We start from the raw sequence: 14,587 nt of genomic DNA on the forward strand, positions 1-14,587 counted from the left end.
TAAATCTCTGGGAACACCTGGGAGGTTTGATTATTAAAGCTGCCCTGCCTCCCTAGCCGCTCAGACACACACCCCTCATTCAGGGCGGACAGCACCAACAACACACCCAAACTTGGTGCACCAATTGAACCCCACAAGAATCAGACCCCAACACACCAGAAAGATGAAGTTGGGGAGAACTGACTTGAGGGAAATAGGTGACTCGTGGACGCCATCTGCTGGTTAGTTAGAGAAAGTGTATGCCAACAAGCTGTAGATCTGACAAATTAGAGATTGGTGTTTTTCATATTCTGAAAGAACCCTGTCAAGTAAAGCAAATGCCAAGAGGCCAAAAACAACAGAAAATTTTAAAGCATATGATAAAACCAGACAATATGGAGAACCCAAACCCAAATACCCAAATCAAAAGATCACAGGAGACATAGTACTTGGAACGATTAATCAAAGAACTAAAGACAAACAATGAAAGCATGGCACAGAATATAAAGGACATGAAGAAGAGCATGGCACAGGATATAAAGGACATGAAGAAGACCCTAGAAGAGCATAAAGAAGAACTTGCAAGAGTAAATAAAAAAATAGACAATCTTATGGAAATAAAAGAAACTGTTGACTAAATAAAAAAGATTCTGGATACTCATAGTACAAGACTAGAGGAAGCTGAACAATGACTTAGCATCCTTGAGGACCACAGAATGGAAAATGAAAGAACAAAAGAAAGAATGGGGAAAAAAATCGAAATGAATCTCAGGGATATGATAGATAAAATAAAATGTCCAAATTGAAGACTCATTGGTGTCCCAGAAGGGGAAGAGAAGGGTAAAGGTCTAGAAAGAATATTCAAAGAAATTGTTTGGGAAAACTTCCAAAACTTTCTACACAATATAAATACACAAAGCATAAATGCCCAGCAAAATCCAAATAGAATAAATCCAAATAAACCCACTCCAAGACATATTCTGATCAGACTGTCAAATACCGAAGAGAAGGAGCAAGTTCTGAAAGCAGCAAGAGAAAAGCAATTCACCACATACAAAGGAAACAACATAAGACTAAGTAGTGACTACTCAGTGGCCACCATGGAGGCGAGAAGGCAGTGGCATGACATATTCAAAATTCTGAGAGAGAAAAATTTCCAACCAAGAATACTTTATCCAGCAAAACTCTCCTTCAAAATTGAGGGAGACTCTCTCTGGCTAAGCCAACTTGAAAGGTGAAATCACTGCCCTCCCCCCTACGTGGGATCAGACACCCAGGGGAGTGAATCTCCCTGGCAACGTGGAATATGACTCCCGGGGAGGAATGTAGACCTGGCATCGTGGGACGGAGAACATCTTCTTGACCAAAAGGGGGATGTGAAAGGAAATTAAATAAGCTTCAGTGGCAGAGAGATTCCAAAAGGAGCCGAGAGGTCACTCTGGTGGGCACTCTTACACACACTTTAGACAACCCTTTTTAGGTTCTAAAGAATTGGGGTAGCTGGTGGTGGATACCTGAAACTATCAAACTACAACCCAGAACCCATGAATCTCAAAGACAGTTGTATAAACATGTAGCTTATGAGGGGTGACAATGGTATTGGGAAAGCCATAAGGACCACACTCCACATTGTCTAGTTTATGGATGGATGAGTAGAAAAATAGGGGAAGGAAACAAACAGACAAAGGTACCCAGTGTTCTTTTTTACTTCAATTGCTCTTTTTCACTCTAATTATTATTCTTGTTATTTTTGTGTGCGTGCTAATGAAGGTGTTAGGGATTGATTTAGGTGATGAATGTACAACTATGTAATGGTACTGTAAACAATCGAAAGTACGATTTGTTTTGTATGACTGCGTGGTATGTGAATATATCTCAATAAAATGAAGATTAAAAAAAATTGAGGGAGAGCTTAAATTTTTCACAGACAAATAAATGGTGAGAGATTTTGCTAATAAAAGACCTGCCCGGCTTTGGATACTAAAGGGAGCCCTATTGACAGAGAAACAAAGAAAGGAGAGATAGATATAGAGAAATTTAACAGACATATGTAGAACATTACATCCAAAATCACCAGGACACACAGTCTTCTCTAGTGATCACGGAACTTTCTCCAGAATAGACCATAGGCTGGGACATAAAACAAGCCTTAATAAATTTAAAAAAATTGAAATTATTCAAAGCACATTCTCTGATCACAGTGGAATACAAATAGAAGTCAATAACCATCAGAGACTTAGAAAATTCATAAACACCTGGAGGTTAAAAATGAGGGGGAGATGAAAACATTCCCAGATAATCAAAAGCTGAGGGACTTCATCACCAGTAGATCAGTCCTATAAGAAATGCAAAAAGGTATTGTTCAGGCTGAAAGGAAGGGACACTAAACAGTTGACTGAAACCACATAAAGAAATAAAGATTTCCAGTAAAGATCACATCGTAAATATAAATACCAATACTACTGTATTTTTGATTTGTAACTCCACTATTTTCTTCCTACAGGATCTAAAATATGTAAAGTGTAATAATAAATCAGTGGTTTGGGACTCAATGTAAAATATGTAATTTTTGACAAGAACTATATAAAGGTGGGGGAATGGAGGATTATAGGAACATAGTTTATGTGTCCTATTGAAGTTAAGTTGGTATCAAAGAAAAACAAGATTGTTACAGATTTAAGATGTTAAATTTAAGCCCCACAGTAAACACAAAGAAAATATCAGAGAATATGACTATAGAGATGAAAAGTAGAGTATGGGTTATGAGAAGTGGGGGAAGGGGCAATGGGGAGTTAAGAAATGAGCATAGGGTTTCTGTTTTGGGTGAAGGGAAATTTCTAGTAACAGATGGTGGGAAGGTGATGGCATTGCAACATTCTAAATGTGATTAATCCCACTAATGGAATGCTAGGGAGGGGTTGGAATGGGAAAATTTAGGCTATATGTATGTTTCCACAATTGAAAAAAAAAAAGACAGTCTAAATAGGTAATGACAATTAAATGCCAAGGATGATCCTGGATGGGATCTGAGGATGGAGGACAGGAGGCTCAAAGGGACACAGTTGGGACATAAGAAAAAAAAAAAAAGGAAATACAGAATGTAAACTTTGTATCAATGTTGAATTTCTTGAACTTCTTAGCTGCGCTTAATGGGATTGCATAAAAGAATGTTCCTGTTCATGGGGAATGTATATGTGAATTATATTGTCTGTTCAAGGATGTGTGCAGCTTGCTCTCATATGTTCAGAAGACAGAGCAATAGATGGATGATAGATAGGGAGGGAGGGAGGGAGAGAAAGAAATAAATGGTGGTGTGACCGGATGCTAAAGTTGGTGGATCGGGGTATCAGGGGGGTCAGGATATACTGGTATTGTCGGTATTTTTTTATTTTATTTTAGTCATTCTAATATCTGTATAATAGTATCTTATTGTGGTTTTAATTTGTATTTCCCTATGCCTAATGAGGCTGAATCTATTTTTCATGTGCTTATTTGCCATCATTATATCTTCTTTGGTAAAGTGTTTGTTCAAGTCTTTTGCCCATTTTATAATTGGGTGGGTTGGTCTCTTACTGCTGAATTTTGAGATTTCTTTATATTTTCTGGATATATGTCCTCAGTTGGATATGTGATTTGCAAAGATTTTCTCAGTCTGTAGCTTGTGTTTTGCTTCTCTTAAAAATGTCTTACAGTGCAAAAGTTTTTAATTTTGATGAAGTCCAATTTATTTATCTATCTATCTATCTATCTATCTATCTATCTATCTCTCCATCTTTCCCTCTCTCTCTCTATGGGATTGTGCATTTGGTGATGTGTCTTACAAATCATCACCAAACTCTGGTCCCCAATTATGGAGACTACGTTGACCTTGCTGCTCCCATGACTACTCTTCTCTGCCTCATCCTTTTGGTTGTCTCCGTCAGAGTCTACCTGAACTCTACTTCCTTTGTGAAGCTTTCTCACACCTTTCCTCTTTGTCCCCATGGGCACAGTCATTTCCTCCACATCTATGTTCCCTCCATGAATACTTTTGTTCCTGGCAGCAATTTCTGTTTGCATGCCCCCTCCCACCAGGCAGGGATCTCCTCAGGGGCAAGCTTGGTCTTACTCACCTTGGTATCTACAGAACATTGGTTAGCATGTAGTAGGTGCTCAACACATTTGCTGAAAATGCAGAGGTAATTAATTTTGAAAGGCATTACCCCTCTGTCTTTAATAAATATTGGTTGGGCTGGGGACAATTTGAGTATCTGTAAAATTGGTTATTGTTTGAAGGATATGTAAAAACTATCTTCAATTTAAAATTAAAAGTTTGTTTTTCTTTGGGACAGCCATTGATCTAGTCATTGAAATGAGCTTGCTGGAGAACATGGCTGCTCAGAAGAAAAGCTGTAAGGAAATGAATTAAATCCACAAAGAATCCTGGGAGATTTTAAGTAACTGAAGCAACTAATACCTATTGATAAATACTTAACATAAAACTAAACTCCTGAAATTGTTTTCTTGTTCATTGTCAATCTGTTAAGGTGAGATCCACGTCATCAAAATTATTGAGTGCCTAAGTCACTAGTTGCCACTAATTATGTAAAGAGGCCCTGGAGAGCCTTTCCTCAGGAAATAAATAAATCCTCTGGGGATGAAGCTACCTTCTGATGATGGAAAAATCATCATAAATTATATGAAACAGAATTCTGTTGCCAAATGATAATATTCGTAGGAAGTAAGTTATGTTAGATTTCATTTGTCCTTGAACAGGACAAGATTGACACCAATCAACAGCAGTCGGTTCTCTGCCCAGTGCACTCAAATGACCAATTCTTGAGACACCAGGGTTTCAAAGAGAGAAAGAGTTTATTTCTATGTGCAAAGCAGGAGATCAGATGACCTATGGGCCTAAAAATCTGTCTCCCCAAACTCCAGTAATTCTGATTGTTTTATGGTATCAAAAGATGGGCAAGTTGTAGGATAATGAGAACAATGGCTGGAGATGAGAAGGTTAGAGATGATCTGATTACTGAGCAGATAGATTACTTGCTTAGTCACAGAATGTATACAAGAAGATGATGGCCTTAATATGATGATGGTTGTGACTTTTAGTATTATAATAAGGTATAGTTCACCTACAGGTTCAAGTTTGAGCTACTACATATGTCAAGCAGGTCCATTTTGGTTAAATCCAGCTTTGTCTATAAAGATAACCTTGGAATTGGGGTGGATTAGTTCTGAGCTGACTCAAGGCCCTTCATTAATAAACATTAGGGGCTGTCTTTAGTGATCATAAGGCTCTAAAGTTGAAAAACAGGATACAGAAGTATAACTGAGGGTCAGTCACAAGGTTTTTACAATCACAAGATAAAAGGTTGTATCATTATACAATCATTATCAGAGATCAAGGCTGCTGGATTATAGTTCAGAGATTTCAGGTATTTCCCTCTGTCTATTCTAATATAACAGAAAGTAAAAAGAAACATTTATATAATGATTCAGTAATCATAATCATCCCTTAAACCCTAACTTCTCGGGTCAGGAAAACAGGGCAAGGTCCAAGAAGGCTTGTCTTGGTGTCCTTGGCTGCCTCTGTCTAGATCTGCCATTCTCTACCTTCAAATTCTCAGTCCACCAGCTCTCTGTTCCAGGATATGGCTTATGAGGAGTTGGAAGCAGCTTTAAGGACGGTAGAGTGAACTGGGGGCTTCTGAGTGAGAGATCTGTCCATGGTCACGTTGTCCCAGGTGAGATGTACTCAGGAATCAGGAAAGGAATCTGAAGGTCAAGAAGATGACTCTGGCAAAGACATTGGCAAGAATGGCTGGAACTGATAGGAATGTGGGTCAGAATTAGGTGTGAGCATTGACTAAGGCTATGAGAGTTTCCATGGATAACCTGTTTTGATATAAGATGCCCTGGTGGACCTAACTACCTCCCACATTGACACTGGAAAGGGTTCAACAGCTGTCATTTACACATATAATCTTCAGCATCCTCATCTTTCTATTGACCTTACCCCTTCTATAGACACCCGTTTTTCTGCCTGCTAACACCCTCGCCTCTATCGAAGTAGGAAAGAATCTGAAATCAAACATTAACATTTGTTGGGTGATTACACTTCACTATATAAATTTTTGTCACTATATTCAGCTCAAGCAGCATTGTCATTTTTAGTCTTAAAAAAATATCTGACTGTAGAATGAAAGATTTCATCTCCTGTTAATACACTCAATAAGTAGATAGGGAGAAATTTTTTGTTAATTAGGTCCTTAAGATTAAAAAAAAATACATATACATATAACAGGAGTTCTGAAGGGGTGGCATCTTTTTATGTTCCTGAAAAGACTGTTAATCTCTTCTGAAATGACTACTTAGTTTCCACCAAATGTCACTGAGGTACTCACATGCCTGTTATCCAGCAAACAGTTCAGCGGTATGAACTGATCCAGGCACCGTCTGCTCCAGTCACATGTCCAGTCTAGTCTGAACGCCAGCACTTCCTTACATGTGTCTGCCAGGCTCTTATCCAACCCCCCTCCCAACCCCCTTCCCACCATGCTTCCACTTCACAATTTCAATCAAGTGCCCACAGGGGCTTCTCAGAGCCTTTTAATTCCTAATAGTCCTTGCTGTGAGGAAGCCATTCAGCAAATTGTTTTTAAAAGTCTCTAATACCTAGTTAACTGGCTGCATTAAAGTAAACAGTATAAAGATTATGGAGATAATCTTCTGTAGCTTCTTTAATACTCATGTCCAACAAACTGGCAATAGTTAAGGGCCTAAGCATGCAGAAGCACCAGACTGATTAGTCTTTAAATATTTGTTCAACACATATATAGAAGGGCAGGGAGGAGCGGATTTTTCTAATATTTCAAAATATGTATAGATTCAGAATCACTCACGTAACTGTCTCTAAACAAAGCCTCTTCAAAGTCCATGTTTGGGGGAGGGAGAATACATGTGTTTGTGCATATGTGTGTATATATGTATATATACACATACATACACACATACATACACTGTGTTTTCTGTTCTGCAGTTTGTATGTGCATGTGATTTTTGTCAAACCAAGCAACTGGTGACATAATAGAGGGCTTAAAAATAATTAAATAAGTTAATAAGCTCCAGAAAATTGCAGCATGCTATGCATTATTTAGTTTCAGAATTTCAGCTGAGACTGCATGTGCACAATGCCAAAATACTTAACAGTCAGTGCTGGTAGGAATGGGGTTTATTTCCCTCTTGGGTCTCATCCACTTCTGTGGGAAAGGACCAATTCACATTTTCCAGTTACAAAAGAAATAGGTACGGAAACCTAAGTTAACTGGCACTACCAAGGCTTTAGTGCCCCTTATAGATTGTTTTCCTCAATAGTTGCCTGGCAATCTTGACCCATGGCCTGGTTCTGACTACATTCCTACATCTTTTATGAAGGAGCCAAATCATGTAAATGAGGAACAGATGGCACATGCTTTGGCATGAACTTTTCATGATGCCACGGCTCTACATAATCTTTTGTATTTGAGGATGGTAGTAGAGTGGGTAAGAGATACCTATTCAGTTTATTCTAAGGAAATGACATAAAGGTTACCCAAGCCTTTTCTTCTCTGTTGTGGTTTGCTAATGCTGCCATTATGCAAAATACCAGAAATGGTTTGGTTTTTATAAAGGGAGTATGCCGGTTTGAATGTATTATGTCCCCCCAAATGCCATTATCTTTGATGTAATCTTGTGTGGGCAGATGTATCAGTTTTGATTAGATTGTGATTCTTTGAGTGTTTCCATGGAGATGTGTCCCACCCAACTGTGGGTGATGACTCTAGTTGGATAATTTCCATGGAGGTGTTGCCCCACCCATTCAGGTTGGGTGTAAATTAAATCACTGGAGCCATGTGAATGAGCTGACAAATAGAAGGAACTCAGTGCAGCTGAGAGTGACATTTTGAAGAGGAGCTAGAGCCAAGAGGGACACTTGGAAGAAAGCACAGGAGCTGCAGATGGGAGACAGTTTGAAGACGGCCGTTGAAAGCAGACTCTTGCTTCAGAGAAGCTAAGAGAGGACAAATACCCCAAGTGCAACTAAGAGTGACATTTTTGAGGAACTGCAGCCTAGAGAGAAATGTCCTGGGAGAAAGCCATTTTGAAACCAGAACTTTGGAGCAGACACCAGCCACGTGCCTTCCCAGCTAACAGAGGTTTTCTGGACACCATTGGCCATCCTCCAGTGAAGGTACCCGATTGCTGATATGTTACCTTGGACACTTTATGGCCTTAAGGCTGTAACTGTGTAACCAAATAAACCCCCTTTTATAAAAGCCAATCCGTCTCTGGTGTTTTGCATTCCGGCAGCATTAGCAAACTAGAACAGGGGGCTTATTTGGTTACAAATCTACAGTCATAAGGCCATTAAAGTGCCCAAAGTAAGGCATCAACAAGGGGATACTTTCACTGAAGAACGGCAGATGGCATCCGGAACACCTCTGTCAGCTGGAAAGGCACATGGCTAGTGTCTGATGGTCCTTTGCTCCCAAATTCTGGGTTTTATCTCTTAGCTCAGCATCTCCAAACATCCTTCTGTCTGTATCTCCAAGCATCTCCAAGCGTCTCCAGGCATCTCCAAGCATCAGCAAGCATCTGGGTCTGTGTTGGCTCTTTTTAAAGGACTCCAGTAAACTAACAAAGACCCACCCTGAATGGGCAGGGCCATACCTCCATGAAAATAATCTAATCAAAGTATCACCCACAGTTGGGTGAGTCACATCTCTGTGTAAAAAGTTCCACCCTAATCAGAAGACTAATAAATCTGCCCCTGCAAGATTGCATTAAAGAACGTGATTTTCTGGGGGACATAATATATCCGAACCAGCACACTCTCCTAGGTTTGTAAGTTATTCTGCATCTGTGGGATCAAAGTGGGATCCAGAAGACAGAGGCTGACAGCTCAGAGTTTTGAAATCAAGAGTGTGAGGGGCTGAGACTACTGCCAAGGGAGTGGTTGAAGTGATCCAATGGATGCTATATATAAAAAAAAATAAAGGTGGTAAGTTGGTGGCCTGGATGAGCTTGAAGAGCACCTGTTATGGGAGAAGAGAAGTGAAAAGGCTGGACAAAGAAGAGTTGTGACTTAGGGGACTCTCTTATATTGTTACACAGATAGAGTGATGACAAGGTCCTTAGTAGAACTACAGCAGAGACAGTGGAATGGGTGTGACGATCCTGAGTTGTGGAATAAAGGAAATTTGAGGCCAAGGTGTTCATTGGTTCATTGGTATGAATATTGAAATTACCTAGGATGATGGTATGCTTGGGTGGAGAGGAAAATTGTTAAGGGGAGGCATTCTTCATGTAGGGGATTTATGGGGAAGAAAGCAGGTAACAGCAATGAGGGAGGAAGACAGGGAGGTATAGCAGGCAGTAGACATGGAGATGAACAGCCCAAGAGAGCAAAGGATACAGGGCATTTGCTTTGGGGTGTTGGTTGAAAGTTCCATAGTTAAAAGGTGTAGGAGATAAACAGAACATAAGTTCCAAGCAGGCATAGGCTTGAGACAGCAGATAATACAAAATATCTGACAATAATAATTAAAAGCCTGCTCAGGTTGGCTGAGACTTGGGGAATATCAGAGGTGAGGCAACCTGCCCATGGCTGGTTTCCATGTACTGGTTAAAAGGGTAATGTAATTTTTGCCCCAAATCTCTTTTTGAACAGTTCATGGGCCACATTTGGGAGAACTTGACCTAATATGACTCCAAAGTCTATCTGAAACTTTTAATCTGTTTAAAATTATTATCAGTGACTTGTATTACTATCACCAATTAGTTCTTGGATTTCAAGAACTAATATTGGAGCATTTATTGAAATTGTACACTAATTTTTATTCAACATTCAGCACTACAACTTTCCATCATTCTTCAATAGACTATTTTTGCCTATTGTTATTCCACATTGTTAAATATGGATGATATTTTAGTTTCTAGTTTCTCTTTTAAAAATAGTAACTGAATTACATATAAATAGAAGATTTTGTTTCCAGTGTAGAATGACTGTTAGACTCTCTTGATAAGGCTCAAAATTCAAATGCTATCTTAGTATTTTAGACTTAACAAAAATCATAAATAAAAGCCCTGTTAAAAAAAAATCACTGATGCACAACTGGAAATGGATAACTGAACACTTTTAGCTGACAACCACATCATTTTGATGCTTAATGGACTCAAATTGCCTAAGTAAATACAACTATTGAAGCTACCCATTTCATGCTGCTGGCCTCTGGCAGCACAGTAGAAATTTGGGAACTCGTAGCAACAAGTGACATGTCAGATACCCAATCTGCCTGCCTAATATTATGTGTGAAGGGGATTGAAAATTTAATTTAGGAATGTCTTTATTTAAACTATCCAGGTCTTAAAAATCAAAACAAAACTGTGTTTTGTCTGTCTTCATCCTTGGGATTTTTATGACTTTGCCTCTTAAGAGTGCTTTTCCTTGCAAACTATGGGTTGCAGAATTAGACATCTGTTTTGAATCTAAATATTAAATTGTGCCCCCATGGGAGAGTGACAGTTGCCCCTTACGCTGAAGACCCCACAGCTCACTGAGAATGGGCTGGAGTTCCTATGAACCTCACATTCTAGCCTGCCTTTCTTCGTGCTAGGTGTCTGGAGTATGCCTATAACCTGAAATATTGTGTGCTCAGGGAAGCATACTCTAGCAAATAGAACAGCTGTTGACTCTCTTGCCAGAATCCCAATCAAGGAGTAAAATAAAAAGAACAGAGAATGGGTTTGTAAGATGAACCTCTCACCTTGGCTGAACTTTCCATTTGTGCATCTGGAAAAAAGAGCAGGATTTTTGTGGTTTAGAAAAAGATTGATTTACCTGTAGGCAACCAAAGGCCCAGTGCCCAGGAATATGGCCTGCAACTGTGTATCTAAACTAAGACAAAGGCCAAGTATCTACCATGCACTAACCTGAGCTGTTGGTGATTTAAGCCCTGATAATTGGTGTCAGGTGAAGGAGTGAACTTTTTTTAACCCTCCGAGATAAGGCAAGGTAGTACTCACCTATTTCCCTCTTCTTAATTGCAGGACATCTGTGAAGATATTTCTGATCATGTTGAGCAAATCCACGCCCTCCTCGAAACGGAGTTCTCCCTAAAGCTGCTGTCGTACTCCGTCAACGTGATCGTGGACATCCACGCGGTGCAGCTCCTCTGGCACCAGCTCCGGGTCTCCGTACTGGTTCTACGGGAGCGCATTCTGCAGGGTCTGCAGGACGCCAATGGGAACTACACCAGGCAGACAGACATTCTGCAAGCTTTCTCTGAAGAGACAAAGGAGGTGGGGGTTTTTCTTTGAAGCCAAGAGATTCCTTACAAACTGTCACCATTTGAGAATGTTTTCAGTTCAGAGGTGTGGGATGGGCTTCTCTGCAGGTAAACAGGCAGCCTGATCCAGGCCTCAAATCTAGATGTAGTGACCAGGGCCAGGGTGCTTGTCCAAGGAATGGGGCCTTAAGCCCAAGTTGACTCACACCTGATAATTTGCATGATATCATAGCTGTTGGTGCTCACCTGGCTTCCTATTCCCCATTCAGTTATTTAAAAGATATTTATTGAGCACTTGCTATGTGCCAGGCACTAGGTGCTAAGAATGTAATAGGGACCAAAATATGGTTTCTGCCTTCAAAGAGCTTAGAGTCTAGTGGTGGATAGCAACAAGTGAACAGACATCAAGGCCAGACTGTGATAACTCTACATGTACTATTGCAGGACAGGGAAGGGGCACTTAGTTCAGACAGGGAAGGTTTTCCAGAATTGAGTCTAACCTGAGATCTGAAGTCTTAGACTAATGAAGGGAGGTAAAAATGTTCTAGGCAGAGGGAGTGGCATGGTCAGAGACCCAGAGGTAAGAGAGGGAATGGCAGGCTCAGAGAGCTATAGGTAGGACAGAGCATTAAGTTCTAGGGACCAGGAGGCTGGGATTGGGCTAATAGGTAAGCAGGGGTCAGATCATGAAGATGAAGAGCTTTAAAAACCATCTTAGGAAAATTAGACTTTATTTTGAGAAACAACAGAGAATCATTGAACTGCCATGATTAGATTCATGCTTTAGGGAAATCATTCTGGATACAGTGAGTCAAATGGACATTGGAATGTCACAGAATCAATTTATTTAGATTTTTGTACTTATATTAGGAATAAAGAGTTTGCTGTTATTCTTGGTGGACGACTTCAGAAAGGACACTGTAAATTTGAATTCAAGTGAATTCTCCCATTCACAAATAAAATATACATATATTTATAGAGCAAAGCACTTTTTTAGCTAAGCAGGGGCTATATATATGGATAATATATATAGATAAATTGTGTGTATGTGTCTCTGTATCTATATCTATATCTTCTCTCTATTAATCATCTATCACCTATCTGTGTGTGTATATTCTACTATCTATTAATCATCTATCTGTCTATCTGTGTGTGTGTATATATGTATGTGTGTGTGTATAATCCCTTGGCTCTTGATACTCAGTTCATTGCTCTACTAATATATATTCCACAAGTTTATTAGGCACTCATATATGTATGTAAGTCTAAAAGGCACTTATAATGAGTGTTGCACAATTCATTAATTTATTAATTTGTTAATGTTTCAGTGGTTCCAATATTGTCAACAGCATAAAACAAATCTGTACCTATTCTCAAAAGTATAATGTACCTTGACTGATGCTTGTTGATTATTGTTTTCAAGATAAGGATGCTATTGCCATGGCAAACTCCTTGCAGAGCCTGAAAGTCTATGGAAATCAAAATCTGCTAGACTCACTTCTAACTTTAGGGCACACAGTCTTTGCTTTCTTAGTTAGCTCTCCCCTGTAATTGTGTCAGTGAGGGAGATTGATGTAGACTTTGGTAGAGTCCTTTCTTTAACCCTAGGATGAATATTTGGTTATGTATGTTAGTCCCAGATGCTGTCCCTCCCAAGATGGATCCCTAAAGTGTCCTTGATTGGGACTCCGGTGGATATAGGACACTACAAGGAATCCCAAGCTGGTTGACTCTGCTCTAAATCTGGTATCCATGAAGGTGTGTGCTAATGAGGTGGAGATCAGAGATGAGGGAGGTTTGTAGAAATTCTAAAGATACGTTTCATTAGATATCTGCCTGTCATCCCCAAGTCTTTAGATTCTTTTATTTACCCCCTACCCCTTCCCTCCCACCTGCAATGTGTTCTGGTAGTTCTATCCAACATCAAGTAGTGGTCAACATCATTGATTAGACCTGCCCACTTACCACTTCTAGAGGAGGCATTAGAAATTATTGAGTCAAACACATTCTACTTACTTCCTTTATTTATTTATTTATTCAAAAACAATATTGAGTACCAACTCTTTGTTGTAGGAGCTAGGGATACAGCAGTGCTCTAGAGTTTATAATCATGGCTGTTGTTTGTGGAATATGTTTATCATGTGCTTATTTGAACTTGTGTCATCAAGAAATGATGAAAAGCCATTGAAGCTGACTAATTTTTACTGGCCACTATTTTTATAGCTATGTTGTGAGTTTACATTAAGTAGCATCCATTGTGATTCTTACAGTGTGAGTTCAGCAATTATTTATGGATTTGATTGGAAGCAATTTAGTGCATTTTCATATTTGAGATCCGTCTTTAATCCTGCTGTAGTGATGCAAGGATATGTTGTATGAAGGGTAAATGAATAGTAGATTCTCAATAATCTGCTTTGTGGATTTTTTCCCCATGGATTGAAGCTCTGCTTCCATTATCTTTCCTTCAAACTGGATTTCTGATCTTGTTTATGTTTCTGGTGTGACTCCATGAAAGCATTTAAGACTGTTTCGTTTAATTGGTTTCTGCCAGCACACTGAAAGTGTGGAAAAATGGGAAGGGAATTGGATACGATTCTCAACTTTATCAAAATAATTTCAGCTATAAAAGATTTGTAGCATGAAGAAGGAAATGGCATAAAATGTGCTGATAAACTAGAATAGTAGATGTCAGCCTTCCAGTAAAGGGGAATTGATTTTTCTCTTCTCAGAAGTTAGTTGAGTTTCAGAGCTACATTAATGAATAAGTTTAGAAGTTGGGAGAGTGGCTAGTTCTCCTTCTTTCTCTCCTTGAAATAAAAAATATATGTTTTATTCTTTTATTTAAACAGACTATATCTATAAAACAAATTGACAAATGCCTTACTAAAAAAAAGGCAACACAAACAAACAAATAAAAAATACTTTAAGGCATACCTCAACATGTGTAAAAACCATGTGTTGTATTGAGATTTTCTATATGCCAGACACTGTGCTAATCACTTTATATTGATTATTTTATTTAGTAAGGAGGGTAAGGAATATTCATAATTGTTCCATTTTATAGATAGGAAAACTGAAACTCTGAGAGGTTAAGTGAATGCTTAAAGACATAAATCAAGGAATAATTAAAACAAGACAAAACAAAATCAAATCAACTGATTTTTATTTGTAACAATTCCTTTCTCCTTCCCTTCCTCCCATCTTCCCTCCCTCCCTAAATATGTAATTGAATTCCTACTATGTATAAAGCAGAAGTCATTCAAAGATAAATACAATATATTAGGAATCAATTC

The 14,587-nt window shown here is 39.0% G+C and overlaps 1 protein-coding gene across 3 annotated transcripts in view; it reads left to right on the forward strand.

Moving 5' to 3' along the window:
• The window catches only part of AKAP6 (A-kinase anchoring protein 6), a 532,325-nt gene that overhangs the window by 231,512 nt on the left and 286,226 nt on the right, over positions 1-14,587 (forward strand). For all 3 annotated transcript variants that reach the window (XM_037834775.1, XM_037834777.1, XM_037834776.1), the window contains one exon: positions 11,056-11,307. In XM_037834775.1, the coding sequence (XP_037690703.1) occupies positions 11,056-11,307 (252 nt within the window). The remainder of the gene's footprint in view (positions 1-11,055; positions 11,308-14,587) is intronic.

Source organism: Choloepus didactylus, chromosome 4 (assembly GCF_015220235.1).
Source record: "Choloepus didactylus isolate mChoDid1 chromosome 4, mChoDid1.pri, whole genome shotgun sequence".
NCBI classification, from domain to species: Eukaryota; Metazoa; Chordata; class Mammalia; order Pilosa; family Megalonychidae; genus Choloepus; species Choloepus didactylus.